Source organism: Aspergillus niger (assembly GCF_000002855.4).
Source record: "Aspergillus niger supercontig An11".
Classification (NCBI taxonomy): domain Eukaryota; kingdom Fungi; phylum Ascomycota; class Eurotiomycetes; order Eurotiales; family Aspergillaceae; genus Aspergillus; species Aspergillus niger.
In genome coordinates this window covers 1-21,576 of record NT_166526.1, presented here as the reverse complement: position 1 = coordinate 21,576, position 21,576 = coordinate 1, and the positions used below count along the sequence as shown (strand labels likewise).

General features: G+C 50.7%; 5 protein-coding genes across 5 annotated transcripts; 3 read left to right on the top strand and 2 right to left on the bottom strand.

The window, feature by feature from the left end:
* Positions 1 to 1,092: 1,092 nt before the first annotated feature.
* An11g00050 (uncharacterized protein) lies at positions 1,093 to 12,954 on the top strand (the record flags this gene model as incomplete). Its single annotated transcript, XM_059749985.1, has 3 exons — positions 1,093 to 1,527; positions 1,595 to 9,331; positions 9,463 to 12,954. The coding sequence occupies 3 exons, from the start codon at positions 1,093 to 1,095 to the stop codon at positions 12,952 to 12,954; spliced, it is 11,664 nt and encodes a 3,887-aa protein (XP_059605418.1).
* Positions 12,955 to 13,345: 391 nt separating this feature from the next.
* Positions 13,346 to 13,750, bottom strand: An11g00040 (uncharacterized protein; the record flags this gene model as incomplete). The annotated part of the gene is made up of 2 exons (XM_001393971.3): positions 13,346 to 13,455; positions 13,516 to 13,750. 2 exons carry the CDS (start codon positions 13,748 to 13,750, stop codon positions 13,346 to 13,348), a joined length of 345 nt encoding a protein of 114 aa, XP_001394008.1.
* Positions 13,751 to 13,948: 198 nt separating this feature from the next.
* Positions 13,949 to 14,483, bottom strand: An11g00030 (hypothetical protein; the record flags this gene model as incomplete). The annotated part of the gene is made up of 3 exons (XM_059749984.1): positions 13,949 to 14,192; positions 14,241 to 14,285; positions 14,389 to 14,483. The coding sequence occupies 3 exons, from the start codon at positions 14,481 to 14,483 to the stop codon at positions 13,949 to 13,951; spliced, it is 384 nt and encodes a 127-aa protein (XP_059605417.1).
* Positions 14,484 to 15,563: 1,080 nt separating this feature from the next.
* Positions 15,564 to 16,175, top strand: An11g00020 (hypothetical protein; the record flags this gene model as incomplete). Its single annotated transcript, XM_059749983.1, has 3 exons — positions 15,564 to 15,632; positions 15,823 to 16,080; positions 16,155 to 16,175. The coding sequence occupies 3 exons, from the start codon at positions 15,564 to 15,566 to the stop codon at positions 16,173 to 16,175; spliced, it is 348 nt and encodes a 115-aa protein (XP_059605416.1).
* A 1,401-nt stretch (positions 16,176 to 17,576) lies between these two features.
* On the top strand, positions 17,577 to 19,985 carry An11g00010 (uncharacterized protein; the record flags this gene model as incomplete). Its single annotated transcript, XM_059749982.1, has 1 exon — positions 17,577 to 19,985. The coding sequence occupies one exon, from the start codon at positions 17,577 to 17,579 to the stop codon at positions 19,983 to 19,985; it is 2,409 nt and encodes an 802-aa protein (XP_059605415.1).
* Between the last annotated feature and the right edge of the window lie 1,591 nt (positions 19,986 to 21,576).

Here is a 21,576-nt window from a genome sequence, read left to right as displayed (position 1 = left end):
ACCATTACAGATGCCATTGCTGATCTAATAATTAGTAGAGATCAAAGGATACTGCATAAGATCTTTTTAGGATGTGGATTTACTGTCAAAGGAGAATACTATACATTTTGAAGAACTAGCTAGAACTTTCGGTGTGCAACCAATTATATTCTGCTTCCCGCCCTCCCCTCACCTTAAGAGAAGATAGGATACAAGGAGTATATGGCAAAAGCTGTGAGCGGACCAAGTACATGTCAGGAGAAATAGCCTGTTGAAGGGAGATGAGCCAAAGGGTTTGCAATTAAATAAAGTTTACCGAACAGTTCTTGTACTACCCTAGACATGAGTTTATTCGTCGGTGACCTCACCACTCCCCAAAGGTTACCGTGGTTCCGTCCATCGAACAAACGCCTCCGAGTCATATATTCCACCACAAAAATAAGCATAATCTTAGAACCATGCATCGTTCTTTTCATATGACAATGTTATATGATATCCTGGCTCTAGACCGAAGGTCTTTTCTCAGTAGAGTAGTAATCCTTGGTGTTACAAGATATTTATTTGAACAATAACAACAATAATACTAGTATTATCGTTGTGTGTCTATCTTCCATACTACTGATATTAAGTACATAATGTACTAATACTATATGAGATCAAGATTGGTACGACCATACTGGGTCGGATTCTACTGACTCGTATCGAAATGGTTGATTAGGTTTGGTTAGGCGTTGCATGGTTTTGCAGAATTGTCCGCGGAGGCACGTTTCAAGGTGTCCATCGATTCGAGTCGGCCAAACGTCGCCTATCACTATCTGCCATCTAGACACAGCGGTAAAAGACCTGCTCTGATGGATCCGTGGACCAGCATGCCGGATGCGTGAATATGCCCATTGCCTGGATACATGACAAGTCACTGGGCAACTGTCATGACTTGGTTGGGATTAATAAATGTCTTCCAGCCCTAGCCCCGACGCTTTCTAACTCGATAGTATAACTTCTAGATATAGCCTAGTATAACACAGAATCTCAGCCAGATTGCACAAGCTACGTATCTGTTATTGCTTCATACACTTGTACGACAACCAACTTCAACAATCCACCGAGGTCAACATGGAGCACAAAGAAAAAGGCAGCGGGATCTTCCCATCTCTTAATGATGGTGTCGGAATGGAGTCCTCAGTCAGGCTTCAAGACGTTCTCCCTTCGCCCGCGCAGGATATTGAGGAGTTCTGCCGAGTGCATGAAATTACAACCCTGCACTTCATTGAGACTGTCTGGTTAATCGTCCTTGGACCATTTCTGGATACGGACCGCGTTTGCTTTGGTTACCGGGACCATCGCGATAGACCTCCAGACCCGACCTCAGGTCCGGCGAAGGTCATCGAGTCGGACTCGTTCCCCGATGCCTCAGTGGCAGAGATGCTCAAGGCAGGCTTTTGTGCAGAGCCAGGGAATCCATCTGATGAGCAACCCCCAGCCCATAATACTGCCGTGGTCCTGATCAAGGAAATTGCGGGCTCCGACCGATCGTATCTCTTGGAGGAGGTGAGAATTTAAACACCGCTTAAGTGCGACATATTAAGCGAGTTGGAGTGCTGACGGGACGGTATAGGCCAAGCAATGGGACTATGGCGTTGTGCTGGTGGGTGAGATGAATGAACTGTCGGCTTTGTTGAGACTATCGTTGGTCCACAAAACTTCAACCCTCTCACCATGCCTCGCGGAAAACCTCTCGTCCACAGTCTTACAGGTCATCCAAGAGATTTTGGCCGATTCTAATCGGCGTATCAAGGACCTGACTCTATTCAGCCCACTGAACCAAGACAATGTTCTGCGGTGGAACGGTGGTAAACAGCAGAGCCCAGCAACATCCCTGATTAAGGTTATCCAACAGCGTGTATGCGAGCGTCCACACCACCCAGCCGTATGTGCGTGGGATGGGACCCTATCGTATTCACAGCTTGACTCTCTGGCAACGCAGTGGGCTAGTCACCTGCAGCGCTTGGGTATTGGGCCAGAACACATGGTCCCTGTGATGATGGACAAATCACAGTGGATGGTTGTGGCAGAACTCGCCATCTTGAAGGTCGGTGGCGCTTTTGTGCCCATTGATCCAAAGCAGCCGCCTGACCGACTGAGGAACATAGTAACCCAAGTGAACGCTACAGTTGCGATTACATCCACCGACCTGGTACCGATATTATCAAGCCTCCTCGGCACGATTGTCACCATATCTTCGGAAACAACCTCGAATTTACCGACCACCATGTCAGATGTACCAGCGCGAGAAATCACCCTTGAAACCACGGCTTATGTGCTATTCACATCTGGAAGTACCGGACAACCCAAGGGTTGTGTTGCGAAACACCGCGCGCTAGCAAACCTGGTGAACCTGGCACCGAGTCTGAAAATCACAGCCGAAAGCCGAGTATTGCAGTCTGCCTCGTACGGCTTTGTAATGTCCTTGGCTGAGATATTCTGCTCCCTGACAGTAGGCGCGACAGTATGTATCCCCTCGAAGGAAGATTGTATCAACAACCTCCAAAGGGCGATGGAATCGATGCTGGTCAGCTGGGCGATACTCACCCCCTCAGCAGCACAGTCCCTGGTCAGCCCGTTGGCATTTCTGAAGACTCTGGTCCTAGCTGGCGAGCCCATGCGCATCGACCTCTTTCAAATGTGGGTAAACCAACTAGATCTACATTTGGTATTGGGGTGTACTGAATGGGCGGGTGCATCTGTTTCACCGCCCATCCGTTCTGAGGCAGATATCAGATGTATTGGCACCTCGCCGACAGGGCGCCTTTGGTTGGGGGATCCCACGGACCACAATCGCCTTGCTCCACTTGGTGCCGTTGCTGAACTGCTGGTGGAGAGCCCTGCGCTGGCAGATGGCTATCTCAACAATGCCTCACAAACAGCATCGGCCTTCATCAATGCCCCTGCCTGGTATCGCATGATGGGGCCGGTCAATGATACCGGGGTGACACTTTACAAAACGGGTGACTTGGTGCAGTATTACGCCGATGGCAAGATCAGGTACATCGGCCGCAAGAATACTCAGGTGAAGATCCGCGGGAAAAGACTCGAATTGGGGGAAATTGAGTATCATATCCGTCAGATTAGCCCCGCGATAGAGAAGGTTATAGCCGAAGCCGCCGCCCCGAAAGGCAGTGAGACCCCAATTGTTGTCGCCTTCTTGTACTCTTCCGACCAGGAGGCTCTGCTGCTACACTTCCAAGCACATGTCGATTCGATCAAAAAGGGCTTGGAGCAGGCACTGCCCGACCACATGTGGCCGAGCATTTACCTCCCCCTCGAATCTGTTCCGTTGACCACCACTGCCAAAACCGATCGAAAGAAGCTCCGTCACATTATTTGCGCTTCTACTCGCCAGGATCTGGAGAAAGATCTGACACCGACATCTCCTATCGTGTCACCAGCGACCGAGCTGGAGATGAAACTTCATCAACTATTTGCTGAAGCTCTGCGTGTCGAGCCAACCTCCTTTGGCGTCAATCATAGCTTTATCCGTCTTGGCGGCGACTCGGTGACAGCCATGCGTTTAGCCAATCGTTGTAGTCAAATGCAGTACAGATTGACGATGCAAGATATTCTTCAACACCAAACGGTGGCCAACCTTGCCTCGCAGCTTGATCTGTACAGCAAGGATAACGCGCCATCCTCTACACCTGCCATTGAACACCGGGCCCCTGAACGGTCTTTCCAACCAGGGAGCGAATCTGGCATCCAGGACGAATTTGTCAAAGTGCTGGAAGCCAGCATCAGTGCTACTGATCCTTTAACTGATCGTGGCGTTGAGTCCGCGACGGCCACACAGTTAGTTGACCGAATCAATGGACAATTCGGCACTAAGATCACTGGCAACGAGATTCTCCCAATAATAGCTGCTCTCGTGAGACGGCCTGAGTCCCAGGTGAATGAGCATGTGCCTATACCCAACACACCATCTACCGAGCCAGTAGTGCAGTCATTTGCACAGCGCCGCCTATGGTTTCTAGACCAATTGCATCCCGATTCAACATGGTATCTCCTGCCCCTTGCCACACGACTGCGCGGTCATCTCAACCTTTCTGCGTTGGAGATAGCCCTCAATGCAGTAGTAGAACGCCATGAGCCTCTCCGCACCACGTTTAACAATCAAGGTGGCATTGAAGTGCAAGTAGTCCATCCTTTTAGGCCAAAGCCGCTTGAGATAATTGATATGGCGCCCAAGAAAGACCAGGACATCTGGGATGCCTTGCAGAGCGAACAACGCACCACGTTCAATTTGGAGGACGAACCAGGGTGGAGGCCATTGGTGTTCCGTCTGGGGCCTGATGATCATATCTTGTCAATTGTCATGCACCATATTATTTCCGATGGATGGTCGGTCGATATCCTTCGAAACGAACTCAATATCTTCTACTCCGCAGCAATTCGCTCACGTGCCCCCCTATCACAAGTTGATCCGCTCCCAACGCATTACCGTGACTTCTCGGCTTGGCAACGGCAGCATGAAGATAAGAGCCAGTCGCGAGTAAAGGTTTGGCTTCAGGAACTTGATGGAAGCAAGCCGGCTCAACTCCTCTGTGACAAGCCGCGTCCTGCTATACTCTCCGGTGATGCGGGTCGTCAGACGGTTGATATCAGTGGTGTGCTCTACCAGAACCTGCAGCGATTTTGCAGGGCCCACCGGGTCACCGCTCATACGGTCTTGCTTGCTACATTCAGGGCAGCACAATATCGCCTCACAGGTACTAAAGACGCAGTGATCGGCACACCATTTGCAGGTCGCTATCACCACGAGCTAGAACCACTCATCGGATTCTTCGTCAATCTGCAGTGTATTCGGACGGAGGTCGAGCATGCGCATACGACGTTTTATCACCTCGTTCAGCAGATTAGAGCGAAAATGCACATGGCGTTCGCTCACCAGGATATCCCTTTCGAGAGGATTGTGTCGGAGCTAGCTGACGAGCGCGACCCCTCCCGTAACCCCCTTGTGCAATTGGTTTTCGCTGTCCACTCCCAAACAGACTTGGGAACCTTGAGTATCGAAGGTGTGGAGGCTGAACGGCTTACACTGTCTTCAGCCTCCAGGTTTGACCTCGAATTTCACTTCTACGAGGGTGGAGATTGTTTTCAAGGGGAAATTTTGTATTCTCTAGACCTGTTTCATCCGGAGACAATCAACTTAGTCCAGTCCACCTTTGTTGATATTCTTGAACACGGAATAAGTCAGCCTACTACACCTATCGATTTGATGCCTCTCAGAGATGCCGCCGCCACCATGCGAAAGAATGGCCTACTCCACACCCCCAACACCGACTGCCCTCTCGAATCGAGTGTAGTCGATCTGTTTCAACGACAAAGCAAGTGTTGTCCCGACAAAGTGGCTGTCAAAGACTCTTTTATGCAGCTTACCTACGAGGAACTAAACTCCAAATCTGATATAGTCGCTGAGTTTCTAAATACCCAGTCCCTGGAGCCAGGAAGTGTCATTGGTGTCTTTGCAGAACGAAGCTGCGAAGCGATAATTGCATTCCTGGGCATTCTAAAGGCGAGTCTTGCCTATCTACCGCTCGATGTCAGATCCCCGGTCAGCCGCCTGGAAAAAATCTTGTCATCTGCCAAAGCGTGCAAGCCTGTTCTTGTTGGTAGTTGTATCGAGTGTCCTAGTCTCACTTCGGCTGATCATCAGTTTCTTCGTCTTTCAGACCTTCTCAATGGGTCGACTCGAAATGAACTTGACTTTCAGCACACGGTGAGGCCTAGGATGCCCGGCCCCGACGACGTCGCATATATTGTGTATACATCTGGTTCCACAGGAACGCCCAAGGGAGTCATAATTCAACACAAGGCGATCATCAGGTTGACACAGTGCACCAACATTATCAGTCATGATGAGGCTGCTGGGAATATAGCACATATGAGTAATCTTGCTTTTGATATGTCAGTTTGGGAGATATACACAGCACTTCTCAATGGAGGAACATTGATCTGCATCGACCATATGACTGTATTAGACTACAGGTTGCTCGCTCAGGTCTTGGTGCGGGAGAGTATCCGAGTTGCCATGATAACTCCAGCTATGCTAAAGCAGTGCCTTATCGAAGTCCCATCGACCATCAGTTGCTTAGATATTCTGTTTGTCGCAGGAGACCGTCTGGATCCATCTGACGCCATCAAAGCCCGAACACTGGTCCGAAACGAGCTGATAAATGCCTATGGGCCAACTGAGAATGGGGTATTGAGCACCATTTACAGGATCCGACAGGATGGGGTCTATCCGAATGGCATCCCTATTGGTAGATCTATCAGTAACTCTGGTGCGTACGTGGTAGATCCAAGCTACCGGTTAGTCCCAATTGGAGTCATCGGTGAGCTTATCGCCGTGGGAGACGGACTGGCCAAAGGGTACGTTGACTCACGGCTCGATGCTGGCCGGTTCGTGACGGTCAATATTCCTGGGCAATCACCGACACGAGCATACCGGACCGGAGACTTTGTGCGATACCGGCCGACTGATGGCCAGCTTGAATACTTTGGCCGCATGGATCAGCAGGTCAAGATTGGAGGTTTCCGTATCGAACTTGAGGAGATTGAATATGTGCTCCTTCAGAACTGCAAAGTGAGAGATGCGGTAACGGTCATCCAGCAAAGAGAAGGCCAGGTTCCGGACATTATGAGCTTTGTCACCGTCCCATTGGATCCAGGCCAGATTGAGGCCACGCAACAGGATCTCCAGGAGTGGGTTGAAGATAGATTACCGTCTTACATGATTCCTCGCGCCATTCGAGTGCTGGAACGGATGCCAATCAATAGTAATGGGAAGGTTGACCGTCAGAAGCTGGCAGGAATGACGGATACTCATACTTCTCGCCAGCCTATAACAGTCACATTACCACCGCCAGATGATGTGGAACGCGCGGTGCTGGAAGAATTTACAGCAGTGCTCAGGTTGAAGATGGGAATCACAGACAACTTTTTCAAGGCTGGTGGCCACTCACTACTGGCCACCAGAATGGCCTCTAGGATCATGAAACGGCTGGATGTCAAAATCACGGTGAGGGATATATTTGACTTTCCTACTGCTGCCAGCCTTGCAAAGAGGATTCGGCAATGTGAACCGAGCAAGTATGTTCAGATATCGCCCGTCGAGCACAAGGGACCCGTAGGGAAAGGGGAACCAGGGGAACCCGGGGAACAGAGGGGAGCGGTCATGAAGTTGTCCTTTGCGCAAGGCCGCCTTTGGATGCTGGAGCAAATGAATCCTGGCCAATCCTGGTACCATGTTCCATTTGCGGTGCGGCTGCACGGCTCTCTACAGCTTGAAGCCTTAGAGAAGGCTTTTTTCACCCTTGCGGAGCGTCATGAAAGTCTTCGAACGACGTTTGAAAACCAGGGGGCACTTCCAATACAAGTTGTCCATCCCCATCCGTCCAAGCCTCGGCCCTTGAAGGTTATTGATGCAACCACCAGCCTGAATATGGACTTCATGACTATCCTTCACCACGAACAGACGACTACATTCGACCTCTCTACAGAGCCAGCATGGCGAGTGGCGATTATTCGCTTGGGACCAGAGACCCACGTGCTTTCCGTGGTCATACACCATATCCTTTGCGATGGTTGGTCAGTTGGCATCATTCAGAAGGAACTAGCTATATTTTATGCTTCGGCTGTTCGGGGCGAGGTGCCCTCGTCATGTCTTGCTCCGCTTCCGATCCAGTACCGCGACTTTGCGGCCTGGCAACATGAGGTCAGTCAGGGTCATGAGCATCGACGACAGCTGGATTATTGGGTAACCCAGCTGGAGGGGAGCCATCCTGCCGAGTTTCTTTGCGACAAACCACGACCAGCGTCCTTCGCGGGAGCTGCTGGTGTTCGCCTAATCCAAGTTAAAGACACGACATATACGCAATTGCAGCAGTTCTGCCAGACAAATCAGGTTACCCCCTTTGTTGTCTTGTTAACGACATTTCGCATCACGCACTACAGGCTGACAGGATCAACGGATGCAACAATTGGTACACCTGTTGCCAATCGAAATCGTGAAGAACTCGAAGACCTGGTTGGGTTTTTCGTTAACCTCCAATGTATTCGAATTCCAGTCGAGGAGATGTCGTTTCTTGAGCTAGTCCAACAAGTCCGTTCAACTACGTCTGCAGCATCTGCCAATCAAGATGTGCCGTTCGAGCACATTGTAAGTACTATGCAAACTGACCGTGATCTTTCCCGGAATCCCTTAGTTCAGGTAGTTTTTGTTCTTCACTCTGAAGTAAACATGGCTGCATTCCGTCTCGAGGGGATTGAAACTAAGCCGGTCGATCTCGTACCGACTTCGCGGTTTGATATGGAGTTCCACCTGTACCAAAGACACAATGCGCTTGAAGGCTACATCCTCTACGCCGAATCGTTATTCAACGCAGAAACGATTGAGATTATACAGCGAACATTTGATAAGGTCCTCCAGCACGGTCTCCTGCTACCCTCTACCACGCCTGACGCATTTCCGCTGGTGGACGACTACACCAGCCCGGACGCAGATACTATGAAACAGGTCTACGGTCATTGCACAGACTATCCACGAGATATGAACGTCATTGAAGCTTTTCAGCGGCAGGTGGCGAGTTTCCCAAGTCGCATAGCAGTCACAGATCAGTCAGCGCGACTGACGTATTCCGAGCTGGATAGCCGGTCAGACCGGGTTGCATCCTGGCTGTCGGCGCTCTCGCTTCCCGTGGAAATGCCGGTGGCGGTGCTCGCACATCGATCATGTGAAGCTACTGTTGCTCTTCTTGGGATCCTCAAAGCAACCTTGGCATATCTTCCACTAGATGTTCGAGCCCCCGCAGGCCGCATCGAAACTGTTCTCTCACTCGTACCCAACTGCAAACTGCTTCTGCTAGGATCTGGTCTTCGGAATCCTGTAGCCAAACTGGAAGGGATCACAGCAAAGCCGATCACCGAGGCTAGCATGGAATTTAACCACCTTCTTTCCCGACCGTCGGCCACCAGCCTTGCGTACATCATGTTTACTTCCGGATCGACGGGACAGCCAAAGGGTGTCATGGTGGAACATCGTGGGATTATCCGATTGGTGAAGGGTAGCGACGTGGCGAGCGAGGCCTGCTCTGTCGCTCACATGTCGAATCTGGCCTTCGATGCCTCCACATGGGAAATATATATTGCGCTGCTGAATGGCGGCACCGTGGTGTGCATCGATCCGATGACAGTGGCAGATTATTCTGCGCTTGGTGAAGTGTTTCAGCATGAGAGTGTCCGCATGGCATTCTTTACACCGGCACTACTCAAGCAATGCCTAACTGTGTCTCCTGCGACGGTGAGTATGCTAGACACCCTGGTCACAGGAGGCGACGTACTTGATCCAGACGATGTGGTCAAGGTGAAGCGACTACCGAAGCAGCCTCGTGTTATTAATGGATATGGGCCAACCGAAAACACGGTATTCAGCACAATGTATTGCATACCACCGGGGATGATGCATGTGTTAACGGGGTTCCAATTGGTCAACCAATCTTCAACTCTGGAGCCTGTGTAGTGGATCGCGACCTCCGGGTTGTGCCTGTTGGTACAATTGGCGAGCTCATTGTTACGGGAGACGGTCTGGCCCGAGGCTATACACAGCCAAAATTGGACCAGGGGAGATTTATAACTCTGCCGGTCGGCCCGAAAACAGTGCGAGGGTATCGCACCGGCGATATTGTTCGATATCGGCCTGGTGACCGCCAGTTGGAGTACTTTGGGCGCATCGATCAACAGGTGAAAATCCGTGGCCATCGGGTGGAACTTACTGAGATCGACCAATCTTTGCTCGCTTTCAGCTTCATCAAGGAGGCTGTATCAATCTGCCGTAAAGAGGAAGCCCGGGGACCTGATTTGGTTAGCTTCGTTACAGCCGATAACGGTCAGGATTCGCACGCAATCATGGGAGGAGTCAGGCAGGACACGACTGGGCAAGTCGAAGACTGGAAAGAACTGTTCGAAACAAATGTTTATAATCCCTCTGATTTACGTCCTGGCGAGCTTGGGAGAGACTTCACTGGTTGGAAGTCAATGTATACTGGCGCACCGATTGAGAGAAAAGAGATGAACGAATGGCTAGGCGACACCATTAGCGCACTCCTTAATGGAAGCTCGCCCGGTCATGTGTTTGAAGTCGGAACTGGCACTGGCATGATGCTGTTTAATCTCGTCAAAGGGCTGCAGAGCTACGTCGGGCTTGAGCCCTCGACTACGGCACTTGACTTTGTCCAGGCAGCTGTTCCCAATATTCCCGGATTAAAAGGGAAGGTGCGGTTGCTGACAGGGACAGCAGACGATATGAATCGACTTGACAGATTCAACCCTGTGGATGTCGCCGTCATCAACTCGGTAGCGCAGTACTTCCCAACTCCTGACTATCTGCTCAAGGTTGTTGAGGATCTAATGTGTCTGCAAGGTGCCAAGCGAATTTTCCTTGGTGATATACGGTCATATGCACTCTACGAGGAATTTCAAGTGAGCCGGGCACTATACAGTCGTACCCAGGGACTACCCACTGTGGCCGATATTCGATCACAGATGGCGGAAACGGTTCACATGGAAGAGGAGCTACTGGTAGACCCGGCCTTTTTCACTTCCCTACCAAGCCGTTTTCCGCATCTTGTCGAGCATGTGGAAATTCTGCCCAAGCGTATGGTAGCAACCAACGAGCTCAGCTGTTACCGCTATGCCGCTGTTCTGTACGCCAAGCAGCAGCCGAACTTGGGGCTGCGCATCCACGACGTTGAAGAGAGCCAATGGGTTGATTTTTCCGCAAGGAAGATGAATCGCGAGTCTCTGTTGCAAAATTTGCAGCAACGGGTCCCCGATTCATCAGTGGTGGCAATCAGCAATATCCCCTACAGCAAGATTAACCTGGAACGGCTTATAGTAGACCAGTTGAAGGACCGCTTGGTTGATAGGGTTGGAGGACCTGGCTGGCTCGCGCCACTCCGTGAAACCGCCAAGAAGTTCCCATCTCTTGCAGCCATTGATTTGATAGACCTGGCGGAGAAGACGGGTTTTCAAGTCGAGATCAGCTGGGCTCGCCAGCACTCACAACGTGGTGGGCTGGACGCCGTCTTCCACCGCATTGAGCCTGCCCAGAAGGGCGCAAGGGTGCTATTTCGGTTCCCAACAGACCACCAGGGACGAGCACCTGGTCAATTGAGTAACAACCCACTACAACTGTCATCCAATCGAGACATGGAGAAGTGGGTGCGGAAGGCCTTGCAAAAGTCATTGCCACCGTATATGGTCCCCAGACTGGTCAGGGTTTTGGAGCGAATGCCTATCAACAGCAATGGGAAGATCGACCGCAAGGCTCTGGCAAGCATGGTTGCTGGCACTGTATCCCAAAACACTGTGTCAGCTAGAGTCGATCCGCGTGATGATCTGGAACGAGCGTTGCTTCATCAGTTTACGAAGGCGCTCGGGCAAGATATCGGCGTTCTCGAAAGCTTGTTTGATCATGGGGGCCACTCGCTGACTGCGATAAAGCTGGTCAATGGGATCAATGAACAGCTCCATACTCGTGCCAGGGCGAGTGACATCTTCGAGTGTCCTACTGTTGCCGGTCTCGCCGCAAGGATTCGATCCTGGCCGGGATCGATAACGAGACCTGTCGCCTCAACGTTTTCCCTTGTTGGGGGCAATCTCTCACCTGCCACTTCAGGCGAGCTCGCCAAAATTGGACTGAGTCCCACTGAAGTTGCTGATATCGTTCCTGTGACAAACACACAGGCCTGGTTCCTTACCCGATGGGCCCCAGTCTCCATGCGCCTTAATCTCCACGGCAGGATCGATATCAATCAGTGGAGAACGGCTTGTCACGCTGTGGCACAAAAGCACAGTACTCTACGCACTTTGTTTACTAGACTCGAAGGGAGATTCGTCCAGGTCATCCTGCGAGCAGTCAACGTTCCATTTACCCACAAGTTGACCAGTGATACGGTTTCCGATGAGGCTCATTCTGGGCTTTCTCCGGTCTCCACGAAGCTATATACGAGATTTGAACTAGTTTCTCAGTCTCCGACAAGTCACTCGTTCATTGTTCGGTTGTCTCATGCACAATACGACGGGTTTTCACTCCCGCTCCTCTTTTCCGATTTGGTTGCAGCTTACAATGGTAACCTGCTCTCGCCACCAGTAGCAGTCCCCTTCTCGGACTACGTATATGGATGTGCATACCACCAATCACCAGATTCGCTGAGCTTCTGGAATGACTATTTGCGGGGGGCTCGTCTGACCACCTTATCCGATCCAACCCTTTCTGCAGATGACAAGTCTATAGATGTCAAAGCGATCGTGACTGGTGAACTTCCCCCATCGTTGCCTGGCATCACGTTCCCCACTCTTGCCAATGCAGCATTCGCTTTCACGCTGGCGGAGATGGTGTGCAGCCAAGATGTCACATTCGGGCTGGTTCTGAACCTTCGTGACCTACCCATCAACGGCGTGGAAGCCATCCTTGGACCGTGTATCAACATCAGTCCCGTGCGAGTGCAATCGCAGCAGGCTTGGACAGTCAGCGATCTCTGCCACAACTTACATGACAGTTACACCGCGGTTTCTCGTCACGGATACGTCGAATTGCCGGATATTGTTGCCAACTGCACCGACTGGCCAAGGGACAGTGACTTTGGCTGCCTGATAAATCATTTCCCTCCGAATCGTACCCCTTCGTTCTCATTGAAAGACGCAGAAGTGGTGGACTTTTCAATGGATTCTCGAATCGATCTGACAGATCAGCTGCTTGTTCGCTCGATCGTGGGTGAGGGAACTTGGGAAGTACAGGTGCTGACTTCAAGCAACGTGATGAGCGACGAAAAGGCCTCCGCATTGGCTGAGAGGCTTTTGAAAACGGGGCAGAAATTCTCGCAGTACCCAGAAACACCCTTATCTTCCCATCTATTGCGTTAAGATTGTGTTGATGCGTTTGGAACGGCTGTACGTAGCTTTGTTTGTTCTGTGCAGGACGCCGGGTTCGGGGAGTTGTAGGAATTGCGATGAAGGTTTCGGTCTCCCCTAATGTATGCTAATGCTAATGGTATGCATTGAAATCTTGAATTAGAGCAAAATTCTATTATATCCGTAGAGTTCGATATTAGGTACACGTTTGCGACCGTAACATGTCATGAAACCCATCATCCATCATCAGCATCTGCCATATACACACAAAATTATTAGTTTCCCGAGACTGCATGGGACAATGGCCATCCATGCATCCTCTCTATACATTAAGTCGTTCATTATCCACCATCGATCTGAATCGCATCGCCATTATCGTAGAAGTGTCATTAAGTCAATTTCCCTAGTTGCACACCAACTTGTAGCTGACATATTCGGCATCGCCTTGGAGGCATTGTCCCAGGGTCACGTTGTGCTGGCCAGCGGAGCAGTTGTCTTCGGTGAAGATTTGCACTATTTATAGAATTAGCAAGGCACGTGATAATATACTTTTTGCAGAAGAGATAAGCTTACCACCACAGCCGGCGACATTGTATTCAAAGCTAACAGACTCAATGGTTTGGTTTCCGGGGAAGGTTTTGCACTGGTTGAGAGCCGATCGGTAAATACCCAGTTCGCCCATGTTCTCGTTGTAGCAGCCGGGTTCGCCGAACAGGCGGAGTTGAGCGAGACGAGTATCACCGGTGGGAAGGGCCACGACCGAGATGACCATTGCGATCAGGGCAGAGAGGAGCAGAGTGGATTGCATGGTGACGGTTGAGGTGGGATTCGAGATGAAGAGATCTCTTTTCGGTGGGTGGTAGGGTGGTAAGAGTTGGAAGGTTTCTAGGATTATAAGAATTATAAGATTTAGGAGAGTGAGGTTGTTGATTTACTGAGTGAAAAGTAGCAGGTACATGTCCTCTTTTATAGACCACAGACTGTCAGTCAGCGTGAATTGGCGCAGTCATCGGTCTCCCCGCAACAACCGGCTGTTGGTTCTGGCCTGGACTTGATCAATTGGGGATTTCGCGCATCCGCGGGGGCAAAGATCGGCGCCTTGCCTCGACGATCCCTGCCGTGAAGGAGGAAAAGTGATGCCGTCCGTCAGCCGAGTTGGACCCTCCCATGATGCCATTGCAACCTTAAGAGCGGCGAATCCTCTCACCGTCTTTCTAAGCTCTCTATTTTTGCTCTTTTTTGGAAAGTATCTACAAGGACCATTCACTATGATTATCTCTACTATGGAATTCACTCACTCTTCCTCTTTCTGCCTCGGTTTCTCGCCGTTGAGCAAAAGTCCACTGCCGGTCCAGGTTACAATCAACCGAAGGCGGGGGCTGGACGCTTGAGGCTGGGAGTTTTGGGGGGCTGAAGGGAGGCTGGGAAGACAGGAAGACGGCTCACTGCATGCATGTCTCGGATGCGCCACGTCCACCATTTGGGGTTTCCAGGCGGGTGGGGTTGGCGATCATGGAGCCACAGTGGGATTGAGTGGCCATTGTGAATCCTGTTCATCCTTCGCGGCAGGCGGACGAGCCGGATCATCGGATCGAATCGGATAATCAAGGGACAGGCAATTCATCAGCAATGAAAGCCTCCTAGCTTTTCTATTGGAAACACGAGGGAGGCTGTTGTGTTGTTGTGAATATTTCTCAGATGCGACCGGAGTGAAGTGTTGAAAAGACAGTTCGACAGTGCTTCTATTCCGAGCACCGATCAGTCGGGATGTGCTGGCTGGTGCAGCTGAACACCGCATCAGCATCTGTCACCACTCGTTGCCGATGCACTCAGCGACCTGTCAACAACCTCAGCGGAATGCACTGTGCTAAGAATAGCTGGAATGCAGGATATCGATAAGAATAGAACAGTGGCAGGGCTGAGGGGCACGATGCAGGCGAAGATTATCACTGGGGTGATGAGGTGGACATGTTGGACCATCTCAAGCCCAGAAACAATCACGCCCAGCAGTCAGCAGTGCAACCTCAACAACTTGTATCTTATTCCATCACATCACGTCACATCGCAGGTAATCGGTAGAAGATGGGGATGGATGGACACGGAGCAAACCGCGTCACACCGACAACGCCAAGGCAGTGGCCGGTTCACAATCGCCACACACTGCCAGGACAACCATGTCGCCTTGTGATGACTTGGATGAAAATGCCTCCCAGCCAGCTTCATTTATCGAAATGGATTGTGCACACATCTTTCATGGATCCTCAAGGAGGTCGATGGACCGTACGCCGCGCTTAACTGCGGAATAGAGGGCGAGAGAGACAACTCTCGCCAGCCATGTATTCCGACATTATAGATTGGAAGTGAATGGAGACTGGATCAGCCGCAAAGACTTTGGTATTCGGAAAACACTTCCTACTGCAAGCTAACACTTAGAGATGACCTCGACAAGTTCGGAGACGCATGCAAAGAACTTCGGCAATATCCTCGCAGGATCCGGCATCGTCGGACTGGCCGACAGCTTTAGAGTATAAAAGTCGCCGACTAACCCGCGTTATCCTCCGTAGATGTCATCCGATCGCATCCTATCTGCGGCGCCGACGAACCCGCTCTTCATCCCGATCATGAAGAAGGGCAAAGAAGTCGTAGAGAGACCAGTCCACCAGTTCACCCGGGAAATCGGCGTAACTCCGGTATGTCCGATCGATCTCCCTGCGAGGCGGTCATTCTTCAGTCAACCTCCCATCAAGACCCTAAAAACACGATAACGTATAATTGATGGGTTGGTAATGACTACAATCTATCCCCTTCACGAGGTTGCCATAGACGAAGCGATTCTAGGCCTTGGAAGGGATGCTCTAGACCTTCTGCCTCATCGCGCAGGCTCCGACGCGGGCCGCTGGTCGGCAGGGATGCATTAGTCGTGTCAATAATAGTCATGAAGGCGGACGGACCCATCGCTTGCCTCGCCGCGCAAGCAATGCAAGAGTATCTGCGACTTCTGCTGCCTTCGACTGCGGCTGGTGGGCTCCACCGAACATTCTTGGATTCTTTCTGGGTGTTGATGATCGTCGCGTCTCCCCAACCAGACGCGGATCCACTCCGCCGTCATCTTCCGCTTCCCCAACACTGCATTCCACAGTGAGTATCTGGACAAAGGTGGCAACGAGGTGTATTGTTGTAGACACCGTGATTGCATTTTGTTTTTTATGTAGACTGTTAGTACTACTATGTGAATTTAAACATGACTATCAGAGGCCCAATCGGGTACTACTAGTATGTTGGTCACATGATTCGGCAAGGTGTGACGGAGTGAGAATATATATAAACAGCCAAGTGAATCCCTGTCTTCCATCTTCAGTTTGGATGTATTAGTATGACGACCAATATTCACTACATTATTCGGTTCCTCTCTGGATGCTAAGTATTACTTTCCCAAGTAAATGGAAAATTGGGATTAGCCGGAACGAGCCATCAATCCTGAGCAGGAACGAGGTTTTGCAGCACCTCTACATTATCCCTCCGGTCGTCCCGACTCAGGTCAATTACTGATAGAATGACTGACTAAAGACCAGCAGGCTTCAGCTAGAGCAAGTAAGATATAGAACTCCAACCCAGACTTCTCATCACAGCATTCACGCAGTTACAGTGCTCTGGGGATGACCGCTCCCCAGAATATGCACCCAGGCAGCAACGGATCGATGCGGAGGTCCGCGCGCCCGGGAAGGAGGAGCGGACATCCGCCGCCACCCGCCGATAGCATTATCGATGTCCCTAACCGCGATGTATCTGTGACTTGATATTGCGCGGTAGCAGCTGGAAATAGGTTAAGTTGCCAAAAAGTGCAGTTGGCTGATTCGTGACTCAGATACCCATATTCTGGGACAGTATATCTAGTAGGGGATGTCAACGCATCAACCAGCAGACCAATCACGCTGATTTGCGCCTAACTGGAGAACAGGCAGAAGGATAGATATCCCCCAGCAAGAAACAGTCCAGTTTGCTAATCGCACAACGCGTTGGGGATAACAATAAAGATTCCCGCAAAACCTCCGTGGGATTTAACGGGCAGCGTTGAACCCGTGATAGGTCGGTTCAGCCGATCAAGGCGCCAAGTGGGGAAAGCTAATGGAGGTCCTGACTCGGGATCAGCCTCCCTTTTGTTCATGCAGGGGTATGATATAGCTACGGAACAAGTGTCATAATCTTTGCGGGGCTGGTGTGGGTGACATTGAAATAGACATCAATAAAGAGTCCTAAGTGCTTATAATGTATTGGCATCCAGTCCGCAACAATTGCTCTTTCTGCCTCAGATATTTGCAGACAGCGGCTATGCTCTGAAAAAATGGTAGTCGGCCACGCCTGAATCACCGAACCCTCCTTAGCGCCGAGACGTTCGACTAGCCGACCAGACAGATTGCCAGGATGTTCATGAAGTCCCAGAAGCTAATGCAAGGTCGCTGTGCCACCTTAGTGTTCGGTACCAAAGAACGTGGGCGTTGAGGCTGCATGGACGATGTTGCTCAAGGCAGCCTCCATTCTTAACTCAGATCTCCCTGTCGCAACAGAAACAAGACCTTGCTTTCTACAGAATTCCTCGACGCCCTACTACGGGAGTTCATCAAAGCTACTACATCATGTCTACCACTCCCGAGGAAGAGGCGTTGCGTCAGCTGCAACGAGAACAGTCCAAGCTACTGGACGGCATCGACGAGTTACGAACGATTGGCGTCGGCAGCCTCGTGGAACTTCCTCAGCTGGTGGTCTGCGGTGCCCAGTCAAGTGGGAAGAGTTCCGTCCTTGAAGCTATCTCCCGAGTGAGATTTCCAGCGAAGGGCAACGTCTGTACGAGATTCGCGACCGAAGTCATCCTGCGCCGGAGTCCAACACCCAAGATCAAGATTTCCATCGAACCGGGGCCGTCGCGTAAGGACGCCAGAGAACGAGCGATCCTTCAGGCATTTGCGCAGGAGCTGTCCCCACACGATAACGATCTGCCGGCTGTCATTGATAAAGCAAAAGACCACATGGGGGTGAATGAAACAGCCCATCCTGGATTCAGCGATGATGTTCTCAAGGTCGAGATTCTAGGACCCGATAAGCCAGAATTGACCTTGGTGGATCTGCCCGGCCTCTACTACTCCGTGAGCCAGGATCAAGGCCTGCAAGGAATCAAGGTTGTCCGAACCTTGACAGAGAAGTATATGAAGAATGCAAGAAGCATCATCCTTGCGGTCATCAGCGCAAAAACCGACTACCACCTCCAGGAGGTTCTCAACATCGCCGAACGTTTTGATCCGAGACGCGAGCGTACGCTTGGAATTATCACTCAGCCGGATACGCTGGAGCCAAATTCAGAGGAGGAGGGGACGTACCTGCAGTTTATCTCTAACCAGACGATTCGGTTGCAGCTCGGCTGGCACGTCTTGCGCAATCGCTCCTTTGAGACACGGGATATACCGGACGACGCCCGCGATGAGAGAGAGAAGGACTTCTTCAGTCAAGGCCGATGGTCATCTTTGTCCAGGGATAGTGTCGGAATCGAGAGCCTACGACGACGCCTTAGCAACATCTTATTTATTCAAATCCGTCGTAATCTCCCTGGGCTAATAGCCGACATTAAAGGGAAGGCTTCCGACCGGGAGAAGGAGCTCTCGAAGTTGGGTTCCCCACGTGCCACCCGGCAACAGCAACGGGGATATCTGCTCAACATCAGCAGCAGCTTTGAGCGCATCACAGGGCAAGCGTTGCACGGTCTATATGCGGACGGGTTCTTTGGTGCGTTCGAAACTATAAGTGATAACCACGATTTCCGGCGACTCAGGGCCGTCATCAGGCAATTGAATGAGTATTTCGCCGACGCCATGGCCGCTCGAGGGTCTCGTCGAATAATCGTGGATCGCCTTCCGGGGTTCGTCCAGGATTCGATGCAACATGACTTGAAAAACCCTTACTTACCAGGAAGGCTTCCACATTATGTACTTCGGAAGAACCTGGAAGAGGAGGTCGCCGAACAGGCTCGGAAGAACAGAGGGATTGAGCTGCCAGGCAGCGCCAATCAGCTCCTCGTGGGTAGCCTGTTTCGCGATCAGTCCCTTCCATGGGAAGGCCTCGCAAGAGAGCATCTCATGAAGGCCTGGGAATCAGTGCGGTATTTTGCGTTACTTGTTATGCAACACACAACCGATGATCATACCTTCTCCTTGCTGGCTGGATCCATTATTGAGCCTGCGCTGGACAGATTGAGGCAAAATTTGCTGGACAAGCTCGATGAGCTGACGGCATACACGAAACGGGGCCACCCATTGCCCGTGGGCAAGAGCTTCCTCACGCAGATACAGAAGGCGCGAAGCGAACGTCAGGTGTCTTCGTTGAAGACAAAACTCAAGTCCACCCATTTTCACAAGCCTGACGGGGAAGCCCTATTCTCGATGAAAGCAATCGAAGAGGCAACTTCCAGCTTGGAACTGTCCCGTGATGAATATGCGGCGGCCGAAATCATCGACCAAATGCAAGCGTATTACGATGTAAGAACGAAAGAGCCTAATATCCAGCTCATAAGGGCAAAGCGACGTGTTCTAATTGACCGTTCACAGACTGCCATCGTGACCTTCGTCGACAACGTTGCAACCCTGGGCATTGAAAACTGTCTTCTTGACCCTTTGCAGCGGATCCTGACTAGCCAGGTGATTAACAATATGGATGATGATCAGGTGCGAGAATTAGCCTCTGAGCCCTCCTTCATCAGCGACGAGAGAGGCCGTCTGGCCAGTGAGGTCGAAAAACTGCAGGCTGGTCTCCGCACTCTCAAGACATTCAACATCCAAAAGCCTTCAATGAGTGGGCCGCCCTCAATTGAAAAGCTGGAGAAACCATCAACCAGCATTCTGGACAATCCTATGCCACTCACAGGGTTAAAATCGACGGCCCAGCCGTCCTTCTTTTCAAGTCTGCCTGAAGCGAAGACTTATAAATCACCGGCTACGAAGCCTTTTGACGGAGCTGTAACCCCGGGCCTCTTTAATTTTACAAGTAGGACATTATGATCCCAGCAGAGGACCTAGCTAATTTGTCCAGAAACCCCGCAAACACCGTCTTCACAGGGCCTCGAGAAACCCATCTTACTGAGTGCGATAAACCCGTTAAAGCCTATTTTGACAAGCAAGTCCGACTTCGGGGCAAAGACACCTGGAGTAGAACTTCCCCCCAATGTTGAGGCGCCTAAAGAGGGCGGGAAAAAAGCCTAAATACTGCCAACAGTTCAAACCAGTCTGTTCAATGGAATCTTAAGCCGAGATAGTAGCCATCAGCAATGTATGCTGAGTGAGCTTGACAAGTGAAGACCTTGCTTCTGATGACTTTAACTGTCACCAACACCATCATTCTTGATCCTCAGAAGGGCTATTGGATCGCTGGCCATGTGACGCATCTTTATTGTCACGGGCTGTCATTAATAATATTCATCGCCTTGTTCTTTCCGGCTAAAGGAAGTTGTTAATGAAATTAGAGGGATGAAGCAATCTCCAGTGAAATTTAACAATGTATCCCATCCTAGCCCTGGGTACTTTGCTGTAAAAAGTAGACCACTTAAACTCTATTAGCCCCAAAGGTGGAAGAAAACAGCTTTCATTGTTTGTATTAGCGAATTTTGGCGAGATGTAACTCCAACTGCAGTTGGAATGATAGAGACATACCCGCTATCAGTGGTCCTTCTCGACAAAGGAACCCATGGGATTCCTGGATACACAAGACATCACCCAATGCATATATCCTTATCAGAAAATGTCAACCCGGAATTTGCCGACAGACAACTACATTAATGAGTACAAGGATACTGTTCTTTACAACAGGCTGACCGGGGGTATACTCTTTGCTCAGTGCATAGTCAGCCGAGGACTTCTGCCGACGCTGGGCATTATTACTCGTACACTGTGCATGATACCATGGTCCGAGACTTACTGATGGTTTCAACAACATTCTCCAAACTGCATAGTTGTCATATTATGAGAGATCGACCACGGCTGATCCCGCTGCCAGCTTTGTCTCTTGTGGCTTATTTGACGGCATTTCCCTTGATTTGTCGCTCTAACCCTCAATTATGCAGATGGTATATAAGGTTCACCCACGATTTATTGCACCACACATGGTACTATAAGCAAATACTCCTGACCCATACTCATACCCTACTTCTATATCAACAGTGTCCCCAAGTAGCGACTGCGTCGCTTGCCTTCACAGATATGCAGGCCGAAATGTGCTATGACGATGTGGCATGGGAGCTGTCGGATGACATCTCGGATTCTTGGGTGGAGCAATTTCATAACATTGGGGTGAAGAAAGCTGTAGGGTATTTCGTTCTGAGACATGATTCCGGCGACGACCCCAGATTGAGACTTATCGGCAAGGGCTCGTTCAACATTATATTGCGGATGAAGTACACGCATAAGTCGACCGATATACGCTTTTCGCAACCAGGGGCTATCCTTTTTCCCGAGGAAAAGACGAAGAATGAAATTGCCGTGATGCGATACATTGCAGATCAGACATCAATCCCGGTACCCTTTGTTCTTCACTCTGGGACACGAGATGAGAGCCCGCTTAAACTCAGCCCTTTTATCATGATGAGCCATATTGATC